General features: G+C 39.5%; 2 protein-coding genes across 2 annotated transcripts in view; one reads left to right on the top strand and one right to left on the bottom strand.

Moving 5' to 3' along the window:
• Window positions 1-6,275: 6,275 nt before the first annotated feature.
• Window positions 6,276-7,633, top strand: FDC1 (2Fe-2S ferredoxin-like superfamily protein). The gene has a single exon (XM_089148781.1). It carries the CDS (start codon window positions 6,479-6,481, stop codon window positions 6,929-6,931), a length of 453 nt encoding a protein of 150 aa, XP_089004907.1. The 5' UTR covers window positions 6,276-6,478; the 3' UTR covers window positions 6,932-7,633.
• A 180-nt stretch (window positions 7,634-7,813) lies between these two features.
• The window catches only part of LOC149028580 (RNA recognition motif XS domain protein), a 33,278-nt gene continuing 15,197 nt past the window's right edge, over window positions 7,814-25,894 (bottom strand). Inside the window, exons 2-3 of the mRNA XM_089137881.1 lie at window positions 21,421-21,728; window positions 7,814-11,606 (exon numbers count right to left, since the gene is read on the bottom strand). Of these exons, the coding sequence (XP_088994007.1) occupies window positions 11,251-11,606; window positions 21,421-21,728 (664 nt within the window). The 3' untranslated portion in view covers window positions 7,814-11,250. The remainder of the gene's footprint in view (window positions 11,607-21,420; window positions 21,729-25,894) is intronic.

The raw sequence follows: 25,894 nt of genomic DNA, 5'->3' as shown, positions 1-25,894 counted from the left end.
GCTTCAAGGAAGAATTATAAAAATTCCTTCAAGAGAATGTGGATGTATTCGCATGATCGGTTGCAGATATGTCACGCATAGATCGAAGAGTAGCAGAACATAACTTATGGATTGACCCGAAGGCCAAGCTTGTAATCCAAAAATGAAGGAACTTCTCGATCAAGAAGCATGAAGCTGTTAGAATCGAAGACGAAAAGTTGAAGGGATCGGGATTTATTGAACCAATAGAATGCCCAACTTGGCTGGCCAACGTTATGATAGTCAAGAAGGCAAACGGGAAATGGCGAATGTGTACTCACTACACAAACTTTAATAAACCGTGCCTAAAAGACTGCTACCTTTTATCCCTAATAAACCTCCTGATTGATGCAACACCTGGTTACGAAACTTTAAGTTTCATGGATGCATATTTGGGGTACAACCAAATTTTGATGAATAAGGAGGACGAGAAGTTCACTGCGTTCATGACCAATCATGAAAGCTTCTATTACAAGGTCATGCCGTTTGGGCTAAAGAATGTGGGAGCAACCTATCAAAGGGCTGTGAACAAAATCTTCAAAGATCTAACCGGGAGAAATATGGAGGCCTATGTAGACGATATGCTCGTGAAAAGCCTTCAACATTCGGGTCACGTCTCAGACTTAGTAGAAGTTTTCAATGTTCTAAGGAAATATCAAATGAAACTTAATCCCCAAAGCAACGACCAAGTAGAGGTAACCAACCGAACCTTGCTAGATGGAATCAAGAAGAGATTGGAGTCTAACAAAACTTTATGGGTTGAAGAATTCACAAATGTGCTTTGGGCTTACAGAACAACAATTAGAACACCAACAGGGGAAACCCCGTTTAAGTTGACCTATGGATTAAAAGCCTTGGCTCCGGTAGAAGTGATGGCTAGGACTCTAAGAGAACGGGAATTTGAAGAAAAAGCTAACAAACAAGGTCTTATGGATAGTTTGGATATACTAGACGAAGCCCAAACAAATGCTATTGCCCAAATTCAACACTATCACAAAAACATCTCATCACATTACAATGCCCAAGTAAACCTCCGATAGTACGGTTCGGGAGATCTAGTCCTAAGGAACACTCTTGCTTCAAACCCTCGCCACCAAAGAAAACTGGATCCATCATGGGAAGGACCATATATGATTGTTAAACTAGTGGGATCGAGCGCCTACAAGCTGAAAAATCCTGTAAGCGATTGGGAGCTAGACCGATCGTGGAATGCAAGACACTTGAAGAAGTTTTATCTTTAGTTATTTTTTGTACTCCAGGAAGATAATTTTAATGAAATTCAAATTCATAAACCAAACCTCTTTTGAATGGGAGGCCATGAAAGTATAGTATAGTCAATTCAAAAGGCTTTGGTTATGACCAATTGAGTCCTTCTAACACTTGGAAAAATTCTCAGGAATTTTCTTCGACTATGTCCGAATGAGACCTCCTAACACTTAGAAAAATTCTCATGAATTTTCTAAGTAAAAGCTTCGGTTACGACCGATTATGTCCTTTCAACACTTAAAAAATTCTTAGGAATTTTCTTCAACTATGGCCGAGATGAGACCTCCTAACACTTAGAAAAATTCTCAGGAATTTTCTAAGTAAAGGCTTCGGTTACGACCGACTATGTCCTTTCAACACTTAAAAAAATTCTCAGGAATTTTCTAAGTAGAGGCTTCGACTATGCCCGAATGAGACCTCCTAACACTTAGAAAAATTCTAATAAATTTTCTATGCAAAGGCTTCGACTATACCCAAATGAGACCTTCTAACACTTAGAAAAATTCTCATGAATTTTCTAAGCAAAGGCTTTGACTATGCCCAAATGAGACCTCCTAACACTTAGAAATATTCTAATGAATTTTTTAAGCAGAGGCTTCGGCTATACCCGAATGAGACCTCCTAAGTCCTAACACTTAGAAATATTCTCACGAATTGTCTAAATAGAGGCTTCGACAATGCCTGAATGATTCCTCCAAATACTTAGAAATATTCTCAAGAATTTCTCTAAGTAGGGGCTTAGGCCATGCCCCAAGGATACCTCCTAACACTGGGAAGATTATTCAAGTCCTATTAAGGATGTCCCTAGCATGATCTTGAAGACATAAACTAGGCACATATACTCCAAGCACGAAGAAAAAATATTCGACTATAGGGGGCCAACCCTTACAAAAGAAAAGAAGAAGAAAAATACAAAGTAAAGAAGTACCGAACGCAACTAGTAAAAGTAAAAGAAAGAAAAGAGAATAAATTATGATGCTTGCTCGAGAGTTTCTTTTTCAACATCTTTTTCAACAAGGTTAGGGGCTTGCTCTTGGTTTAGGGCTTGGAGTTCGGGAAGAGTATTGTCTTGAATGACTTCAACCTTTGGAGAAAAGGGAGGAGAGTCACTAAATGTAGTACTCGATGTTCGGGTCAACAGCCGGAGGGTCCATCTTCTTTTACGTCCAATTGGGAATGGGCAACTGGAGATCCTTGAAGACTTCGGGGTGGCATACCTCTTGATGAGGGCTGGTATTGAACGATGGATCTGTCTTCAAGATGGACTTCCACACTTCATTCTACCCATCCCTATAAGCCATTGTGTTGAAGGGCACTAGCAAATCGTTGAAAGGCTTGTTGTTCAAATACTTCCGAATGGAAACCTTCCTAGCTTCAATAGAGATGTGGATGGGCTTTAAAGGTGTAGCCTGATCTTGGAGCACCTCTTTTTCCTTCACTAGGCTCTCCACTTTGGCCTCGTCTTTGAGGGCGTTCAGTCTTTGACCTTCCCGGTGGCCACCTCCAGCTCTTTGGCGGCCTCCCCCAATTTTTGGTTCTCCTCCTTCAGCGAGGTCTCTGACCTTCTCGGTCGCCCACCTCCTACCTCTGGATTTTAAGAGGCGGCCTCTTCGCCCTAGCTAATGTATTTTAGTGTAATTCAATGGAGGACGCCTTCAGATGTCGTAGGTCAAATATGGATACGTTCGCTCGTATCCTCTCGCCCTCACCTCCTCCTCCTGCCACTTCTTCCAAACGTTGAGACGTCCAACCCGAAGGATAGCCTCCATCTGCTTGTGAAATCTATCTGCAATTATCCTGCAAACAGAAATGAAGGTTAGCGGTCGGGTTTAGGAATCAAAGAATACTTGAAGAATATGTAACATAAAATACAGGTAAAGAAACTCACTTGACCGAGGAGTTAACAAACTCCTCATAGGGGGTAGTACCAAGGGTCTTGCACTCGGCAGGCATCTGGGCGAAGGTGCCCCACTCCAAAGCCTTATTGTAGTCTTTGGTGATGTGATCGGTCACCTTCAGTTTCTAGGAGGGAATGTAGATCTCCCCCTCTTCAGCTACCGAACGCCTTTTTCTTGATGCGGCATCGTCTTGTAGATCATGTTTCCTCTTAGTGAGGATAAAATCATCATGAGTGGACTCCTCCACATCAATGAGAGTTTTACCTTTCCCTGAAGGATCATAATGAATTTTAAGAACCCCTTTGGGGCCTCAGGTGGTGGCCTTTGGGGTGGCAGCTTCGAACTCTTTTCTCTTCATCCTAGCTGCCCTATCCTCTGTTGCTTCCAACCCCTTGGAAGCTATAGCTTTCACCGCGTTCGGGTTCTAACGTGAAGGCACTACAAGAAGAAACTACAAAGACCAGCAAAATACACTAAGGCATAAAAAAGAAAAACAAGGAAGATGGGGGTTGGGAGCTCACCAGGGGCTAGACCCCACATTTAAAGGACAACTTCATACTCCATGGCTAGACCATGGATCTCCTAACGCCCTCGAATAGATTTAATCTTCTTTATGGCACCTTCCTTGTCGGGAGATAGAGCCAAGGGAGGATTCGCCTAAGTATGAGAATCGAGACTGCCCTAGGCAATCAGGAAACTAAGATCCGACGGCGGCGCTTAGCAAAACAGATACCAATGACTCCACCCTTTGTGATTTGAAGCACAAGTACCCTCGAAAAGGATACTGCCCGACCACCCTAGTTAGTTCTTAGAGCGTTTGGTGAAGAGAACCCAACCAGGAGGGTTGGATTTGCTCAAATAAAAAAAGTGAGAAAACAAAAGGAGAGAGGGTGTAATGTCCAATTCAAGGCAGAGGCCTAGAAGGCCAATAATGAGATGCCAATTGTTCAGTAGAAGCATGCTCGAACATATCTCCCAGTGATTTAGAATCTCAGAAAATAAAGGAGACAAAAAGGGGAACTGAACCCCACTCTTTAGGGTATCGGTATATATGGGGAATTCTTCAGGAGGGTTGGAGTTAAGCCTCTCATCTGAATTCAGGACTCGGAGCAGATAAGAAAAAAAGGAATGGCAAACTGGTTGGAGAGGATATCTATCTCCTCAGAACGAACGTGGGATACATAAAAGCTGGGTCCATGGGAGGGTCTCTTTGATGGTTGGGAGCTTCCAACAACAGCTTGCGAGGAAGCTTTTTGCTTTTGGGGAAGGTGGAGGCAAAGCTACTTTCTTCCTCTCCATGGCATTTCATGGTTGTTCCCTAGGGACAGTATGAACGGAGGCCAACCAACAGTCAATGATCCTCTTGTTCCTATCACCCGACAACTCAACTGAAACTGAGGGGCTAGCTTGGTTCGCAAACTCATCTCCTTCGATCATACGATCGACGGAGTCATCATCAAAGGTCCTACCACAACCAATTGAAGGATGAAGGACAAATACTAAAGACAGGTGAAAGGGAAAGAATGATTGGGACTCTAAACAAGTTACGACAAAGGTCTCGAACGCAAATAGAAAAAAGAGAGAAAGTTGGAGAAATAGAAGAATGAACAAAAGCAAGGGCTAAGGAACTTACTTGTTTGAATCTTGGATGGGATGAAACTCAAAGCTGGAAGTTAGGAGACTGGAATCACAAAGAGAACGCACTAGAAACTCTAAGTGCAAGAGAATTCACGAAATGGAGAAGTAAAACTGAAAATTGAGAATGCAAGGGTTTAAATAGACCTAAAGGCAAGATGGTGTACAAACAAGATTAACTTCAATCAATGGACGAGGGAAAGCGATGGTTCGAGTGATGGCTAATCAACAAACAAGATTAAAATGAAGATCAACGGCTAATGATTCGAGCGTGGGAAGGTAATGATGACAACAACTCCCAAGGGCCACGTGGCGTCTTTGGCACAGGGTACGAAAAGCGCATACGATTCGATGAGCGTATCATTGCGCAAATAGAGTAATAAATGCGACATTTGGAAGAACGAGAGGACTTTTGGTTTTTTGTCTACCAGGTTTGGTGATCTCGATCAAGAAATAGCAAACCAAACCATCAGTCGTTTCATTCAAATCGCTTGGCCCGAGGGGCTCATGATAAGGATAAAATAACACCCAACCAAATTTTAACCATGTTCGAGTCAATAACCCCGATCGAGTTGGTTCAAAAGATGAGCCTCCAAGTAGCGTAAAGAAGAAGGGACCCAATGGTTTTATGGAAAGAAGCATGGTCCATGAAATTCGGGATACACGATCGTGCCATATGAGAAAACTATAACCGACTCCCAAAGATAAGGAAAAACCCTATGATCGGACGGCCACCAAGAAGAGGTACAAACGAATCCAACAATTGAGAATAACTGGTAAACCCTATATAAACTAAGAGATCGTACATAGTGTAGGTATCTGAATCGTTTCCCTCCATCAACATTATTCAATTAAGCTCTACAATCAGCCATAACACAATGGTGATCCATTGCTACCTTAACCTTCGCAGGTGGTTTCCCAACCGTTTGGTTGGCCCACATCTAACTTTATTTTCCAGGCTAGCATTGATGAATCCAGAGGCTAAATGGTTTTTGGATGCATCACCCTTAAAATGGAACTTTAACAATGAGTTTTGAAAATTTTAAATATAATGTATGATATTTTGAGGGGACACATGTAAAAGTCATTTCTCAATGACCCTCAAGAGAAACTTGAACCATTTTAAATTTAGAAGACCAAATCTTAAATCTTGAGGGGCTGCCTAAAGTTAACCATGTTTTTTGAGATAATGCAGGTAAAAAACCATTTAATTTTCAGAAATAGTAAAAATTGTTGTCTCCATGGTTAGACTTGAAAGGGGAAAACATGTGCTCATAGATACCAAATAATAGGTTGAAAAAGTAAAAAAAATTATAAGCCTATTTTGATTGTTTTAAATTTGAAATAATGCTTTAAATTTCAGCCTATTGTTTGACATCTATAGGAATTGTAGAGAATTTTCTTTTTTCCGACCAGAAAGAACCTTTTGTAACTGACAGAATCGACACATATCAGTCGCAAATCCGCATTGGTTATATCCGATTCTTACCGATACAATAAAATCCCAATATATGGCACAACCTTATCCTCGTCAAGAACTGGAGCGCTACTGACCATACAAGCTGTGTGCCTGTGTGTGCCTTGATCTGATCTGGGAAGAAGAAACGGAAACACAGTCAGTCGCTCCGTTCCCTGTCATCGCCTCAGAAGTCAGAGTTCACATGACTACCCTTCATTGCTCTTGGCCTCCAATGGCACTGAAACAACCACAGTTGAAGAGGAACTCAACTTTGTTCTTCAAAATCAAACCAGCAGGTATCGCAACGATTGGGAAAAGCCGTCGGCCGTGGAGCACAATTCGGTCATACAAAGTAGTGATAGAGCACGAAGGGAAAACCACTGCGCTAGAGGTAGACCCTGACGAAACCATCCTCTCCAAAGCACTCGATTCTGGTTTGTCAGTTCCTCACGACTGCAAGCTTGGGGTCTGTATGACCTGCCCTGCTAGGCTCCTCAGTGGCTCCGTTGATCAAAGCGAGGGCATGCTTAGTGACGACGTCGTCGAAGGCGGCTATGCGCTGCTCTGTGCTTCTTACCCTCGTTCTGATTGTCACATTCAAACCATTCCCGAGGATGAACTGCTGTCTCTGCAATTGGCAACGGCGAATGACTAGGTTTCCGCTTCAGGTCTCTCGAGTTGCTTATATCAATGGACTTACTGTTCTACACTCCATGTTCCAAAATATATCTTTTCCCTTTTTTGGTGCAGATCTCCTAGATAAAATCGACAGTTTTTGTTTCTCATCCATTTGAATAATTATTTCATCATTCTGAGGCTCATGTTAATGACTCAAATTAGCTTTGCTATCTCCCTGCAGAAATCATCAACCATGAAACTAATCTAGAAAGCAAACCCACCAAACACTTCGAGAACACAAGGAGAAGAAGAGACCAGAGTAGAAAACTATACTACTGATGAACCACTATATTTCTTGCTTTGTTTCACAGCGAAAATCTGACACGTGAGCAATTGTAGCAAACACAACGATCAAGCTCTTTAACAACTACCTTGCAGATTGGTTCCCAACTTTCTTTGCTCCCTTTTGTTGCTTAATCTTTACCTTAACATTGATGCCCCCATCAATAACAGACTGAAGCTCTACCCTTCTAACCACAAGTAGCAGCATTCTTTTTGGAGTTCCAAGTTAAGTTTCACGTTCTTGGGAATTGAATGGGCCACAGCACCAACCTAACTGGCCGCGCAGTGAACAATGCAGGCGCGAAGAGAGCCTTTCGCATCTAAATGACCAAGTAAGACGTCTAATGATAAGGAGGACTAAGGTTTACAAGAATGGAGCATAATAACTATACTTTACTATTTAAACAAGGCCGACGACTTCTCAACAATGACGACTTCTGAACAATCTAAATTCACTATGGGAAAAAAAAAACTCCCAAAACAATATACTTTGCAAACTCTTCACCCTTCGGTCCAAAGGTAAAAAATAAAAGAAGATCATGGATATGGCAGATTATTTCTAGTATACTTCCCCAGCTTCAAACAATGACTCTTAAGGAAAAAATTGACGATGAGAGGAATACTAGCTCACACATCAATAGATCATATGGAGGTGATCATAACTTTCATCTTCGGCCAAGGCAGTCCACAATACAAAAAGTCTTATCTTTCTAACCAACAAATAACCAACAAAGAAACAAAGAGTTACAAAATCCAATCAATGCTATTTCCATTCCACCCTCTTTATCTACCAATTCTCTCACTCCCATCTATCCTCAACACATGACACATGTTTATCCCTATTATCGACAACATGTGAATTCTCAGCTAAATTAGTGGGAAGAGCCTTGTCAAAATTGAATAACCATTAGTCATCGACACCACACTCTCAATGGTGAAAAATTCTTTTGGAAATTACAACTTCACCACAAGATTAATTTTGACGTGTTTTAGATACAGGTTTACCAACCAAGATCACCCCTTTAAGTGGGCAAGGACAAATCCAATCTATGAATTGTGCAATAAATGTGACTTATTGAGTTGGGACATCTTCCTTTCATGCAATTGGACAAAGAAAATTTGGACAGCAAGACCCTTGGGGCTTAAGACGGAATTGATCAATAATAACTCTCTTATGCAATTCCTTTCTACTTGATTGTGGCTAAAAATTATTCTTCTCTCCATTCATAATAACATGCTATCATATCTGGATAGAAAGAAATACTAAAGTCTATACTAATAAAGATCCCAACCCACTAAGACTACTCTAACAATGTCAATAGATGGATTGGTGATATGAAATTATTCCCTACAAATAGACCCAAAACAATCTGTGGAGAAACTAGACAATCTCTTACCTCTTTTAAATGCCTTAGCTCATCTAATTATTTTGAGCACTTATCAATTTTAATATGTTCAGATTTATCTAATGAACTAGATGGTGACAAATGGAGCAGATGACTTTTTTGGGAAAGAGCCATTCATGACATTAGCGTTGGGATAGCACCAACAGGACATCTCTTGAAGGATTTTTTTGGGAAAGAGCCATTCAGGACATTAGCGTATTAGCGTGGGATAGCACCAGCAGGACATCTCTTGAAGGATTTACCAAGGGCTACTTGGACAACTATAAAAATAGCTCAACTGAAAGTCTGAAACAAGTACAACTCAAACACATCTGGTGTGATGAAGCAATAACAACATATCTACTCAAAGACAGAGATAAAGTACTTATCTCCTTCTTCATTCCCTATTTTGTCACATAATCTACCTATAACCACCGAGCTAGAATTTAGTAATTTAAAACATGACATTTCAAAAAACTGGCTACTCAGTCTAACAACCCAACATGTATGATTTCCTTGTTTAAAGACTATGACTCATGTTGGATGTAATAACACCTTTGAATCCTAATATAATCCTAATATAAGTTATCTCGTCTCCCATCAAAAAAAAAAAAATAAAAGTAAAAATTCTTTCGCTTCTTCCAACTGTGAAGGAGCAGAAACCCCATCCTTCGCCATAAGCAGAAACTCACAATGTTGGAAAGATCGTCGTTAACGGGCATCCCTTATTTTGTGTCGACCAACAAAGCTGATTGATTTCGACCAAATAAACCAAAGGCTGATGAGAATTGAAAAAGTCCTCCAATCAAAATATCCTCTTTTTTTTTTTTTTGGCAAAAATTGAATCAAGATCTTCCATTCCTTTCCCCTTTTTCTCGATTTGTTATTGGTCCATTTACCTAGTACGTTTTCCCGTTTAACCCCCCAAATTTCGCTACAATGAAATTGAGAGAATAAAAATCTACATTACAGCCGATCAATAGCAAGAGGCTCCTTCAGCCAGCCAGCACGAAAGCAAGCAATCAAAGCGACCGATCTAAGTCCCTTGGATACAACAAGCAACCACCACATAGCCTCCACAGAACAGTCAGGCGCACACCACCTTCACCGTTGACACAGACGGCGTCATCCACATTTTGTTTAACCAGTCACCCAAGCACGCTCTCTTCCTTCAATAAAAAAGGAAAATATATTGAGAGACAGAAGAACGTCAGCAGTCAACATATTTGTTTAGCTCATACAGGAATAGCATCGATTCACTTGAGTTTACATCCCAATTCCCATCAATTTTTAATCACCAAATCATTTTCCGTATCGGTTTGTTTGTGCCAAGCGAAACGATGTCCACACTGAAATCTCACAATGGAAGGTGCAGCTACATTTAGTGAAGACCAAGCCAGCTTTGGTGATTCACATGAACGCTTGACTTTGAGATGGAGCGGATGAGATGGAAAGATATTGGCCAGCAAACTTAGCATTCGATTGGCGTGAATGACTTGCAATTGGCATGTGACCTAAAAACGGTCTTCCCAGATGCTAGTGGACTGCCCGCATCGCTAGAAAAATCCATTTTTCTCCACACACAAACAAATGACATATCACTGAAAAGGACCAACCAACCTACCAACATCACCACTCAGAAGCCTGATCCTTAGAATGAGTGTCTTACTCTGCATCCGATGAGGGGAGTCACTAAGATGTCCTTTTCTGATCCTATTCTGGAGGAGCAAATCTGCTCTGTCATGCTCTTTCCTAGAGAACTTCCTTGGGGCAATGCTAAAGCTCACAAAAAACGTACACCAAACAGAAAAATGGTCTGTACTGTACTGCATCTTTCCTTAAATGGTACATTCCAATTCTCTTAAGTGGGCAATGCACCATTGTAGATCCCATTGAAGCTGAGAAGGATCTCAGTCGGAAAATTTCAGAATGGCGGGCAATAATCAAACCTGGCTCCTGTAATCAATTGGCATCGTGCCAAGGATGATCTTCTAACTGATTCAAACCTCTACAGAAGCTAAGAACTGCATTATGACCTATAGCCTTCTGATAAGACTAGCATAAAGCAAATAAACTCCCCTCCTCATCTCTCATTTAGAGATAGAGAATGTAGTGTCAGCATCTTTTCAGAGCTGAAATGTGAACAATAAAAAAACTACCCAAGTCCCTTTCCAAATGATTCACCAGAATGTGTGCCAACAAATGGCATATAACATACATTACCTGACCCACTACAGAAATAAATCTGTCAAAAGTGTCAAAAGTGGAAAAATCAGTTGCACTAGAAGTGTAGATATGTGCAAACAGTGAGCCAAAAATACCCAAATGGAACCCATCTAGGCAAATACATGTGAGACTTCCCAAATTAAAGACGGAACAGCATACGAACCATAAGCTGGAAACATCAGTCACCAATGCTTTAAGCATAACCATGTGCAGCTGTGAGCCCCAATAAATCAATTTCGAAAAGAAAATCACAAGTGTTCTAGCCATAACCATTTGCAGATGTTATCCCCAATAAATCAAAATGAAAAGAAAAACTTCTATAGCAGGAGAAAACAAGATTTGGAGGCTTATTGTCTCCATGAAAACAATTTCAAATATATGTTACCATACATTACCATTGACACTAATTAGATGGCTTCCACTCACTCCTGCTTTCAATCACCGTCCTCTTTCTTGTCTCATAGTCGACTACGTCAAGATCAGACGCAGTACCTAAATAACCATAGAAGATTCTCTTCTTCTCCCCTGTCTTCTCATCCACCTTCACCAAGTTCGGATTGTTTTCATCATCCTTGCCAAATTGTGAGGACTGCGCTCGAGCCCAGCCTTGACGACCATGGTTATCGCTCTCAAAATATTCCGCTAGTCGAATGGCTTCCTTGAGACCAGTCTGGTCACTAGCAAATTTCACCAATGTAATGCCTAGATGACCATCCTTCCCATACAAGGACTTTGACTTCCCACCGCCAAAACCAAGATCTAGAATCCATCAAGAAGGGTAGAACCAGAAATATTTGTTAAGAATAATTTCAGTTATTCAGGTAGATAGGTTTAATATGAAACAACACATAAACACACACTCTCCCATTTGCTACAAGCCCCCCCCCCCCCTTTTCTCTCTCTTCTCCTAACCCACCAAAAGAGGAAAAACTAAGGGAAATTTCTTGTTCTCCCTTATACTTGCTCTCTAATTACTCTTATTCCCCTGTCAAAAGTTTTACCTCTAATTCCTCAAAAAAAGTGAACTATTACATCTTGATTCTCCATTTATATTTCCAAATGGCCAAATCAACCCTCCATTTTGACTCCGTTAATTGATTAAAGTGATTTCTTCTCTTTTTGCACCCCCTCTCCTTTCATTTTCTGCCTCTTTTATGGATTCATTATATGTGATTAAGTTTACTTTCTTAATTGCTAAAATTTCTCCTGTTATAGGAATTTTTTATTTTCTTATTTTCCCCTCTTTTGATGGATTCCTATAAGAAAGGTAGGAAGGTAAATTAAAAAAATAAAAAAATAATAATAAAATAACACACCTACTTATGATTAATACATCTAATAGATTCTGGCATTAAAAAAAATTAAAAAAAAAGTGAGAAGAAACCATTGATTAAAAGGATAAAAATAAGGGTAGTTTAGTCCTAGTTGAAACACCACAGGAAAAGGAGAGGCTGTTCAATTTTTTTCAAAATCAGACGCAAAACTTTTAGGGGGGTAAATACGACTGTTATAAGGTTACATAATACATATATTAAAAATATAAAAAATAATAATAAAAATAAAAAATAAAAAGAGTGAGAAGAAACCATTGATTAAAAGGATAAAAATAAGGGTAGTTTAGTCCTTGTTGAAACCCCACGGGAAAAAGAGAGGTGGTTCAGTTCTTTTCAAAATCAGATGTGAACTTTTGAGAGGAGCATGGTAAATAAAAACCAAATATAGGGGAGAGAAATTTTCCCAACAAATAAAAATAAAAAGTAGCTGATTATCGCCAAGGAGCATCACCCATCATGTAATCATGGCATTGTTTCTTCATGAAATGGCTTCGAATTGCAAAACTATAATTCTCAACAATTAGAAGCTACTAAAAAGTAACCATTCTCCCCATATTTCAAAAACTAATATGTTAGCCAGACATTGGCAACTTCATGAGGAGATGGCTAGAAAAAGCAAAGAGTATCTGTTTCCCTAGAAGAACATAATCACAGCTAAAGCTGGACTCAGTGCACAAAACAAGCATATACAAAGATTGGCTAGGTATCAGAGACTGCCATATATCATGATGACATAAGCATCACCTCCGATTAGCAAAAATAATATGGCAGAACTTCATATTAATGGACAGTCATCAGCAACCACCCCCACCCCCTTGGAAGAGGCAAGTTAAACACTATAAAAAGCAAAGGCAAACCAATCACAGAAAAGAACAGTGGAATTCTTTAACAGGAGTGAAAGTATGAGGGCCTGAGGCTCCTGTCAGAACTTTGAATTAAAAGCTTCACAGCACCTCCATGCCATAAAATCCAGGCAAGCAAAGATGGATCTTATTATAGTAGCAAAAATAAGAATGTGCAGCTAATTTAGAAGTAAGCAACCATCAGCCAGATCAAGCTTAACTTCATAGTAAATACTGAAAACTAGTAGTTGGTGGGAAAATGTACAAAGGCCACTAAAACCTACAGAGCCATGAAATGGGTATGCATATAATGGCCACATAATAGAGCCAGAATGAAGGCTTTTCACTATACCTCAATTTACATTTTGGTTAAAAGGTACAGCAGACACTTAATATTAAATCTATGATATTATGGAAACATTTAGATTTTTATCAACATATATATATATATATATATATATATATATATATATATATATACACACACACACATACACACACATATGTATATTACAAATTCACATTCCTGAATTTGGTGATTATTTGCATAAGGTGTTCTCATGCTTTTGCTCTCATAAAGTTTTTGGCATACAACACCTGACTTCCCAAAGCATATATAACAGTGATGGCCATTAAGATCCCATACATGCAGCATTCACTTGGTAAACCCACCCAGGGAAGAAGAAAAAGAGCACCATTGAAGAGACTAGAAATTCGAGGCTCTAAAAATAATACAAGTTACGCACCAAAAGCACCATCCTTTCAGTGTGGAAGAATATTAACAAACACAATACATCCTTTTGTATAGCACTATTTTGTCAAATTAACTAAGCTAAAAATGGATCGAATGGCACAAAACGATTCCTAAGCATCAAATAAACTAGCAACATGGGAAGGATTAATATGTAGCACCAACAGGGAGACCCAAAGAAGGCCCGTGGTAGTTTCCCAAAACCCTGCAGCCTCAGGAAGTTTCTGGCAAGAGTAGGGGCATTTTGGGTACCCCTAGTCCAACCCAATTTGACCCTAGTAGAACCAGAATTTTATTAGGATTGTAGTCCTAATATATTTGTTATTTGAGTTAATCCTTGATAAGTTTTTAAAGAGTCCTGGTCTAGTTGGGAGTAGTTTTGGAATCTTATCTTAATAGGATTCCTAATTAGACTGGAAATCTTTTAATTGCAGTTGTATTTAGTTCAGAGTTCTTTCAAAAGAAATCCTAGTCTGTTTCCTTTGCTAAAGTTAAAGAGTCCATTTGAATCCTAGTCTGAGTTATTCATTGTATGCTATAAATAAAGCCTCAAGCATGATTTTGGTGATTAATAAAATATTGTCTAATGGAGATATCAATTGGAGTGAGGGCTTCCAAGGGAGGAAGCCTGCAGCAACCTAAGTGTGGTGTCTTGCTCATCCAAATTGCCTTCACCAAGTTCTCAACTAGTAAGTACTGCAACCCCATTCCTCCTCTTCCTTCCCCCCCCCTCTCTCTCTCTCCCCTTCCATCGCACTTAGCCTAAAACCCTTCCCCCTCCTGTAGCCTCCTTTCTTCCCTTTCCCATCCCAATCACACCACTCCACCTCCCCTCCCTATAGCACCTCTCCACTCGCCCTCCCTTTCTCTCCAGCAGCAGTCCTATTCTATTTCCCAAACCCCATTTTCTATAAAAATCAATCCCCTCCCCTCAACCCCACTCCCCTTTAGGAATCATCATCCCCTTCCCCTACCTAGCCTTCAACCACAAACCTCATGGCCTCACCCCAATTGCCCACCCCAAACCCTAAAACTTCTGGACTTCATCTTCTTCCCAAAACCGTAGCAACACTAATCTCCTCTCATCTAGATCTCTCAAACCCCTCACCTAAATCCAACTCCTTTTTGGATTCATCATCCACGTCCCCACTCTACTTTCAACCCTATCCATAACTGAGCCACTCCCTAGAGACCCTAGTATTAGAAAACCCTAGTTTCTAAATTCCTGAAACCCTTGAAACTTGAACCTGAATTTGAGATTTAGATTTCAGAAAACCCTAGCTGAACCTTGTCTACCCTTTCTACGAACCCTAGATCATTCAACACAGCCACTATGATGTAAACCAAATTCTAGGGTTTAGTTGTCGAAATATTTCCTACAATCAAGCCCACTCCAGGATCCTCTTCGCTGAGAATCAGCAGTCTTTTAGGGCTGTAAGTACCCTCAGTGGAGGGGTTTAGGGCAGGTAAGGGAAAGACTAGGGTCTACAGGGACTCAGCAAGGCTTAGGATTGAAGAACTTTAAGTTTTAAAGCTTGAAACCTTGCTGGAACTGGAATTTGTCGTTTAAGGTCTGAATTCTAGGGTTAATTGGAGGGGTTTCAGCTAGGATAGGGTTTATGTTGTTATTTTGTAATTTCAGATATAATCCTAAAGGGTTAGGGTTTCAAAATGAGGTCTCCCACTTGGTTTACGACTCCACAGGTGTCAGCTAGGGTTAGGATTGAAGAGGATACAGAGGGCATAGGAGAAGCTAGTCCTAAAAGGATTCGAAGTTTATTTGAGGAGTAATAAGAATTCTAGGAGTTTTAGTCAAACTAGGGTTTAGAGTTTCTAGAGGTTGAAGATGGAAGTGCAGGAAGTTTCAAAACCTAATGGAGGAAGACTTAATGGTGAAACTAGGAGCAGGGATAGGGAGTAGGCAAGATGAAGTCCAACTAGAAGGGAAAGAGGAGGTAATGGGGTGGAGACTAGGGAATCAAGAGGGAGCGGTGCTATTGCTACCATAGGGGAGATGGGAGGGCATGGAGGAAGGCTGCAGTGGTGGGAAGATGAAAAAGGGGGCTGGGAAAGGGCTAGTGCGTTCTACACTTACTTGGAGACGTCTATTGCTGCTGGAGCTGAAGGATATAGCTGAAACTTGAAGACTGCAGAGACGTCACTCTCTTAAGCTGCCGCAAGCTTCCGCAAAGGAAACCCACAACTTCTCTTGCCTCAAACTCTCAATCTCAATTTTTACTCAATTCAACCTGCTGATTACACAATGAAAGCTAATTTATAGCCTCCAAAATGAAAACACACTAGAATTCAACTTAGGAAACCAACACGGATTCTAAATTGCAATCCAACTCTAGTTAAAACTCTTACTTGACTAAAGACTCTTAACTCATACAAGAAATTTATCATCTCACTCTAGAAGGATCCAATTTGGAAACTAAGAGTAGATATGGAATCCCCACAAGAAGTAGACTGAAACTAGGGACTCTTCAATAACTTACAAAATAATGACTCAAACTGCAAAAATAGAAGTAAATCTAGGGTTTCCATTAACGTGCTAGACTGAATGACACCCTAACCTTGGACTCGACAAAAATCACCAAAATTACCAACAAAAAAAAACCCTGGTGGGATTAGGGGCTTAAGGTTTGGGGAAGCAACCCTAGGCCCTATGATGCCCCTGGAAATGATTTACATCTCTCTATGTCATAACTGCATGGTTTAAGAAGCCCTAATTTTACTGCTGAATCCATGTAAGTGGGCCTCAATTTGGGGGTTACATCAGTTAAAGCATTGATCACTCTTGCACTTTGATGACCACTTGTTAATCTACATAAAATACCCACCCTTCTTATCCTTGGGGCCACCACTGCAACCATCACCCAACAATCAACACTGCTTCCACATAACCACTGCCTCCACTTACATGCAATCACCATCATTGCTAGCATTAATAAAGAAACTATTCCCAAAATTGAACAACATAAAATACCCACCCTTCTTATCCTTGGGGCCTCACACCACCATCTAGCCAACAATTCCACCACCTCACCGCCACCACTGCAACCATCACCTAACAATCAACCCCGCTTCCACATAACCACAGCCTCCACTTACATGCAATCACCATCATTGCTAGCATTAATAAAGAAACTATTCCCAGAAGTCAACAACAAAATGGATTTTTTTTATAGAAATGTTCAGATATATACAACAATTCCTCATACTTATCCTAACTAAATAGGGTCAGCTACATGGATCTTATCACACAAAGAAGATAGAACAGTAAAATGAAGGAATGAGATAAAGTTAGAAAGGAAGGATGAAAAATAAGAAATGGCAGAGAAGGAAAGAGAATAGCCAATGAAATAAGGAAAATCTCTGCTACATGAAGGCGACAACTTGTATCCTTACCCTCCAATAGGCTCTATTTGATGTCATACCTAGCACAAACCTATAATATGCATGTCAATCTTCACAACGTCACTTTTAGAATTTTAGGCCTGTCCTTAGCATTTTTAGCTCCTTCAATTGGAATCATATCACTCCTCCATAATGAGGATCCTCAGGCCTCTGTTAAACATGGCTAAACCACCTCAGACACGATTCTTAGAGCTTATGGCTGATCAGGGCAACTCTCACACCAACTCTAATACGCCAAATCCTAACTTTGTCCTTCCTAATTTTGCAACACACGCATCTTAGAAATTCTCATCCCTACAAAAAAAATATCTTCACTATATGGCATTTCTTAATTGCCTAACAATCTGACGCATACATCATAGCAAGTCCAATAAGAAGCCTGTAGAACTTTCCTTTAAGATTAAAGGAATTTGTTGGTCACAATCAAAACAATTTCAATTTCTTGACCGAAATTATGTGTTGACTATTTCATGAAATCAATTCGAAACTAAAATAGAATTCATACCAAATCTCACCTCACAGTGATAAGTATAGAGGTCAAAGGGTATTTTTCAGTTGACGTGAGTAACCAAAACAACAATGAATTTTTGCATTGCAGGAATTAAATCCCAGTTACAAGTTGTAACTAACTAAAATCTCTGAGTTGTTCTATTTTTGAGCCAGGATGAACTGAAATTATGATCCAAAAGTGAGATCTCAATCCTCAAATTTAAATGTGGAATATGCATATAAGTCGATACATGGTAGTTAATTGGGATTTTAATCAAAGTATAAAAGGCTCAAATTACTCCAAAAGGTTACTACTGAGATTATCATAACCGTGAAGTACTTGTGTCTGTGCGTATGGACCAGCTTGAGGTCACAGTACCCTGCTTTGGAATCACTCTGGATCCATAGGAATACGAGATAACAAGAGAACAGACGGTGGCACACTGAAAATACATGACGGTTCAGAACCCTAAGCAGGGGTTAATTTGTCATTGTACTTGAAGAGGAAATGGCATTGTGGAATTTAAAAAGAGAGAAGATCACAAACAACTAAAAAAAGAACATCTTAATAGGTCATTTCTTAAGCACACCCTCACGAATATCAAGCTAACACAATAAAATGAGGCTTGGTCAGGAGGAGAAAGCTTGCTCAATCCTTGGCCAATCAAGTCAGAATTTGGACTGGAGAACTGTAACTGGAAGGGCCAAGCAAACCAACATACCATCAACATAGGAAGTGATGAAGTAAGATTAAGTCTTGGGACCAAACTGGAAATGGAACAAAAACAAGCTATAGGGGGCTCGATTTCAACCATTGGAGGCTGCAAAAACTGCATGCAGAACAGGGACATAAAGAAGAGGGGGGAGGGGGGGACGAGAGAGAGCCAAACCTGAGCCATGGAGGAAGATGAGGAATGAGTATGGGGTCTGAGATAATACTTCTCTATTCCTTTTCCCTCCTTTATTTTGGATGCTTTTAAGAAAGGGAAAAAAGTAAGACTAATATGTTCTTTAACACAGGCTCATTTTTTTTGTTCCTAGGAATGAACTGGGAAAAAATGTTGCTAACAAATAGAGAGGGGGAAAAAAGAAGAAGAGGAAAGTCCTATTTGTAGCTTTTCTATCCTAGGCAATAAAACGAAGAAATGAAGGGTAGTTGCTCTTTAACAAGCACCTGGTTAATTCAATGCGAAAAGTGACGAGTTCAAGTTTAATAACTTTCCGGTATAATTTCAACCACCACCCTTGCCTCTACCTCCACTAACACCAAATTCTCCACCATTAGGCCCATTACTAGCACCTGCGAGACCACTACCACCACCTCCACCTCCACCTCCACACACCACCTCCCTCTGCCATCACCAACTACACTGCCACCCTACCGCCACCTCTACCTCCACACCACCACCTTTGCCGCCACCACACCACCACCCTCTGCAATTGCCAACGTCACCCCCACCCTAGCTGTCATCACCACCATAACCTCCACCCCATTCAACTGCCATAACCACCACTAACTCCAAATTTTTAGGCATTCGATGGCTTCTTTCTTTTCAGGATACTGGAGTAATTGTACATAAGAAAAATGTATTAGTTTCTTTTTAAGCCTATAATCAGAAATTATCATGTATTATACAACCCCAGAAAACTGGGTCAGTAACAAAAAATACAAAGAGTCGATTTTGGCTGGAAATATGGTCTAGAAACAGAAGTGTTGTCATGCAGACCCATAATGGCTCCAGCTCCATGATTTACATAGACTAGTCCAGAAGAGGATCACAAACATCAGTCTAGAAACTGTACATGCTACCATTGCTTCTCTAATTTATAGGAAGTTCCATAACAGTAAAAATGTAAAATAAAAAACAAGAAATCTAATAAGGCAAGAAGAAGATAGGGCGAACTCTCAGATTCATGGCTCTCACATACGGCCTCTCACCATTTTTTGCTCCCTCACCAACAGAATATCACCAGACTCCTCCTCGGGCGAAAAGCACAAAGCCGGGATTCTTTAATTCATAAAATTCAAACTCATGCAAAAGTCTCCCATACAAACTTGTATAGAAGACTCAAAACATTAGAAAGGAAACGTCTAACCATTAACTAATAAAGTTAAATAGTAAACTGTTTAATCAAAAAAAAAAAAAAAGAATCAACTCAAACTAACTAATGAAATTAACCTGTTTCTCCACTTTCTACTAATATATTAGGCTCATTACAGAAGACCTCTTGGGTTGAAAAGCCTAACACCTACATAACCCAATCCTAGACTTTCTTACAACAAGTTAAACCCTTTAGGCGACCTATTAGCATCAATAACAAACCACAGCAGACTCAACATCAGTTCTTCAATTCAATCAGAAACTCTCCTCATAGTGCTACATGCACCTACAGATCAAAACTAAAATGACAATAGAACCCACCTAAGAAACTAACACAAAAATAGGAAACTATCTACAGGACTACCCACAATTTTCAAAAATAAATGATAGAAAAATAATATGTTACAACATTATCTCCTATAAAACCTCTTGGACCAAAAACCAGCTTGATACCGGTCTGTCCCAGTCTGTATTTTCATATTAAGTTTGCTCATCCAACCATGAAAGCCCTACTGTTGCATCACTAAATCTGGTTCCTTAATGTGAAACTTTTTGGCATACAGAATCTTCCATAAACAACTCAAGTAAAGCTGGTTTTGAGCTCAATAGTTGTTTTTTCATTGGACTCGGAATTTAATTCCCATCAAGACTGTGTGTGTTCGGTGCTTCACCTTCAGGATCTTCAATCATCTCTCTAGAAACCCATTAATTAAATTTTGCATCAAAACTCAATTAAAAGGTTTAGGAATGCCCATCTCAACAGATGTTAGTTTAGGAATGAAAGGTTTTGCAGTGAAAAATTTTCTCCCTCCACAGGTCCTTAGAAAAAAAGAGAAAAAAAGAAAAACCAATGCTGCATCTCCTTGACTCCGGCCTAAATAAAAAAATAAAAGATACCTTGAGTGGTTTCCCCCTCCCCTGAAGATGTCTACCTCCAGCTGAAACTCAAAGCACCCAACAGAAGAGCAGAAAGAAACAAAAAAAAAAATAAAAAAAAAAAAAAAAAGAAGCAACAATCGCCATATCCCAACTTAATGGGATCTGCTACATGCATCCTTACACTCCATCAACAAAAAGAAAAAGTGAAAACTAATTCCAGACCCACTCCCAAAACCCTAATCTATCCCTTTAGACAAATTCAAGCACTTCAAAATGACTAACAAAATGTTTTAAATTAATATGTCATTGTGACTCAGTCGCTGTTGTAATGATTGTGAACCCCCAAACTTCTTTTCCACTTCAGACAAGTGAACATGAAGAACATGTATCTGGCTTATTTTGGAAAATAGATCATATCTTCATGAAACAATTATGAATATTGTTTCTTGGGAGCAATAATAAATGTCAAAAGTTGCAAACTGCACAAACATGATTAGAAACCAAAGAAATGCCTAATGTTAATATTCATAATATTGTAATGCCAAGAAATAAATGATAGACACGATTCCTAAAACTTTATTCTCCCATTCTCATATGATACAATCACAACACTTCCAACCAAGTAAACACTTCAAACAGAAGAGATGATGAAATCTCCAGCTTGGCACACTAAAATTTTCCAAAACAAGACAATTCATCTCTAGAAAGGCATTCAAATAAAAGTATCAGCATGAAAGATAGGTGAAGAAACCATACCTCTAAGTTTATTATCCATTGATTTATTTCCCATACCCTCCATCTGGCCATCTTTTCCCCTTCCAGAATTTGTATTGTGGATGATCACCACAGGTGGCCACATAATCAGATCATTCTTGTTAGCAGCTGCAACATCAACAGCTAATGACTGGTACGCCTTCGAGTTTTCAGGGGGTTTTGCATGGTTCCACCCCATCAGAACACACAAGGCCTTGTGCAAGCCAAGATGATCCACACGCATGTCAGAACTGTGCGAGTTGAATGCGTGCATAACAAGAGCATGCATATCTGGAAAATCTTTCGAGGCCCTGTAGTTTCACACATGATGGGAATTGAATAACAAATATTGAGCCTCCTAACTCTAAATCCTCCATAATAATAACCAACTATAAGTTTAGAATCTACACAACAGAACCATAGAACTGAGAATGAAAAGTAAGGTTTCAAACGTAAAGCCAAAACTTCCATGTTGCAGCTACGGTAGTTATTTAGTTTCGTCAATCTTTGAATATGCATTAATTCAGAGGGTTAAAAACCTTGCGCCAATATATAATTTAAGAAATCAGCAAGCAAATACTGATGAAATAGAATATATTTTTCTGAAAGACCAGCACAGTATCCTAACAAGAAGAAACCTTAAAATGCTGCTTGGGAACTGATGTTCACAAGTAATGAAAGTAAATGAAGTCTTATTTAGGCTGTCTAGCAAGAAAACCAACTCTCCTCCAATGGATAAATAATTATACTTTAGAATACAATTCCACCTCTGCTTATAGAAGCAAGAACAAACATGATTAAAACAAAGAGGTCAAGGGAAAACTATGATATGATGATTTATCAAGAACTCACTGAGACACTGATCACATGAGGCAGTTAAGTTACTTGGGGGCCTTATTTAAGTGAAATAAGCCTTGGGGTGTATACATTAATTGCACCACTGGTTCTGTGTTTATTTTGTAATTGGCCAATTTAATGAGCTTAAACCATGGGTTACAAACTAGGAAAAAAGGTTTTACTCCATTAGCTTAGTTAGAGTCACATTTTGAGTATGTTTTCTGTATAGTTCAACTTTCCTATTGAACCTAGGATACTTTATTAGTTGACTATTAGGTTTTGGCCTTTCCTTTTAAAGTCTAATCTATTTATCAGTTCTAACCAAATTTGTAAGGGAGGCCAGCATTGTACACGAACGATTGATGAAATATTGGCTTGAGCCTTTTGTCAACATCCATTCCCTTCCTCTATCCCTTCCATCAGTTCTTCATTCTGAACCCCAGCTCCATAATTCCATTCAATAGGTTTATGGATTCAATTTCTTTGAACAGATTGTTCTCATATATTTCTCAAGATTACAGCACCACAATTATGTTCCACTGCTTCCAGAGCACATTTTCAACAGCCAAACCTCCAAAAACAGACTCATCATTGACCCAAACAATCAAGGGTTTCCAAAATCCTAAGGACGGGTCAGTCTCCTTTTTTCCTTGTTCTGATTGTGACTTCTATTTGTGACCAGTTGTACTCCCAAGAAAGAGCATTCAATACAATGATGTTCCCCAGACCTGAATATACTCTTTGAGCTACACTAACTGAGGGTCTTCCCCTCAACTTAGAAATATGCTTGCACTTCTGGTCACAAAAGACTCCTCCCATACACAATCCTCTCTTCCTCTGAATAAAACCCAAGCACATCCTAACAGACTAATTTCCATGTTTGGACCTAACACAATTTAACAAACTAATTCCCCTGTTTGGAACTGATCCCCTACAACTCCCTTGTACTCCACCCCTAAAGTATATGCCCCTCAATATTGGTGTCCTAACAAGTTCCATCATGAGCATAGTCCTACCATGGCAAATTTCCACTAAATTAGGCCCTTTAGGCAACTTGTCTGCATCACCTTGGATCCTCATCAATAATATAAAACAAACCTAAAGTCAAATAGGCCAATGCTAAATGGCAAGTTGTGATACCAAGTCACTAAGGTTGGTGAAAATGACAACATGGACTCATAAACCCAACTGTACATGCATAGAAACTGTCAAACAGATACCACTGTATTTCTACATACTGTTCTAAAGTGGCTATTCAGAAAGTATAGTTCAACCCTATTCCATGATTAAAACATTTAATTATACAAAGAAATATTAAGAAGTGGGTGTAGTAACAAGTAGAGACAACAGATCCTCCAAATATACATCATCCTACCCTAAAATGGCAGCCAATAACTATTTCCTCTAACAAGATGAACTGTTGACAGTCTTCACAAAGCACAAAAGAACTTTCTACTTGAACTTCTAATGCTAAACAATAAAGAGGGGAGGGGGAGGCAACAACAACAACAAACAACCTCAGAGAGGTGCCATAAAGTTTTCATGGCTCAGCCCACTGTAAAAAGAAGAATACTGCCAGTCTGCTTTGACAGACAAACCCAAGGACTAATACTCAAGTACATAATTCAAACATATCCTCTTTAATAATAATCATGTTAGGCATAAAATCTTAGCATCATGAAGGCTACAGAGGTTGCTTATATACCAACAAAGCAAGCAGCAACATTAGAAACCATGAATATATCTGAATTAATTTAGAAGACACATGAACAAATGAACTGAATATGACCTATCCTAGGGCAAGTGTTAAATATGTGACAGCACTAACTTAAAATCTGAAGTTTCAGAGGAGAATAACATGAAATACTACGAAGACCAAATTTATACCATGCACTCAGAAAATTCAAAGCAAACAAATAAAAATAAATCAAAGATCAATACATGCATCTGAATAAAAGCAAACAAGATGCAGTACCATGTAATGCTCACCCCGACATGGGTGTCATACTTCTTTCTCTAACACCATGCTTGCTGATAATACATTCATGGTCAAACAAGAAGGACAAAGCTACGTGAAGTAGTACAGATGGAACTAGAATCACCAAAGCATCAAAAAGTTTTCAGCACATGCACAAGCATCACAGGGAATATCAAAACATTCCAACCAACTCCAAGTACTAGGTTGAATAAGACTCAAAGACAAACCCTGTTTAAAGATGTAATTCCCTGAATAACAAAACCATAAGTTACAACATGATCTTTGAGCCATGCAGCGAGATATTGCCTGTGCTTCTTAGAAATAAAAAAGATAGTAGCGTGTAAGAGCCTAACATCATTTTTCATGCACTGATGCACTCATATCTATATTTTCTGTGTGAGAATAGCACTGAGCAACAAACTTCACAAAACTGCCCTCATACAAAACTCTCTTTTTTTATGAGATGCCCTCATATAAAACTAAGTGCAACAACTGATGGCACCTAGGGCCGTACATTGAACATACAAGACCTAGCTGAGAAGTGATATAAATGTGACAATAACAAATAAGAAGTGACCACAACCAAAATTGCCTTAGATGTGAGGGAAAAAAAAGAAGGAAAAAAAAAACCCACACATTTTAAAAATAGAAACTATGGCCAGCCCATGCTGGACCAATGGTTGTAGCATTTAAGGTTCTCTACAGCTGGGCTAACCTTAAACTGGGCACAGAAGTTTGATATACAATCTTGAATGAATGCAGTTCAATGCAATAAGTATTCACCAAACACTCAAAAGAGGAGATGGGGGAAGCACCCTTGAAAAACAATATGAGTTTGGGTTTAAAAACAGTTTAACTTGCACAGCAAGGAGTCAAGGAAAGCTGTCAGCATTACCAAGAGAATCAAAGTCATTAAATGAAATGCATTATCGCATACACATTAACCCACTAGACTACTAACTACAAATTCACTACTGCACTCATCCTTGTTGGATGAATGGTTCTGCTGCCTAGACAGAAGTTGTCAAGATATCACTTAGGACTACCTTGTTACCCAGGCAACATTCTCTGCTGATTGCCACAGGTCTCACTCCCTCCTCTTCTTCCCTTTGCCACTATTCCATTCAACTTCAGGGCCTCTCGCTTCATCTCCAGCACGACGGGTACCTGAGCCTCTCTTCTTCTTTCTTCTCCACGCTCAGCAAGACATATCCCCAGCCATCAATCAATCCCCACCAGCGGCAACTCCCACCGCCTCATCAATTGATTTTACAGCGTGGTCTTGTGATTCCAACTCCTTATATTTGTCACATTCCAATATGGTAACTGGCCAAACTCGAACTCGGTTCTGCCTCCTTCTCATCACTGAACTCGATTTTCAGGCCTTCCTAGAAGTGTGACCAGGTAAACTCTGACCAGTTCTTGCGATAAACCATGCTAATGCCTCCCCTTCCAAATGTTGGAGTGCCACCCCCAACCTATGCTGATCCTCTATCTGATGTTCCCAACAGAAAAGGCATAACTTCAAGAAGCCATCTCCACCCATCCCATTTGTGGGAAAACATGGACAATTCATTCTCCATTCGGATTGAAATGTGCTCTGATACCAGCTGACAATAATCCCCAATCAATCCCTAAATTTCAATGTATGGATCCCCCTGC

The sequence above is a fragment of the Hakea prostrata genome, chromosome 1 (assembly GCF_041222555.1).
Source record: "Hakea prostrata isolate BN-2017 chromosome 1, UWA_Hpros_2, whole genome shotgun sequence".
NCBI classification, from domain to species: domain Eukaryota; kingdom Viridiplantae; phylum Streptophyta; class Magnoliopsida; order Proteales; family Proteaceae; genus Hakea; species Hakea prostrata.
This window is presented reverse-complemented; position numbering and strand designations above follow the sequence as displayed.

Excerpts from the sequence above, each read along its gene's own strand:
- FDC1 (XM_089148781.1), top strand. The coding sequence starts at position 6,479 with ATGACTACCCTTCATTGCTCTTGGCCTCCAATGGCACTGAAACAACCA.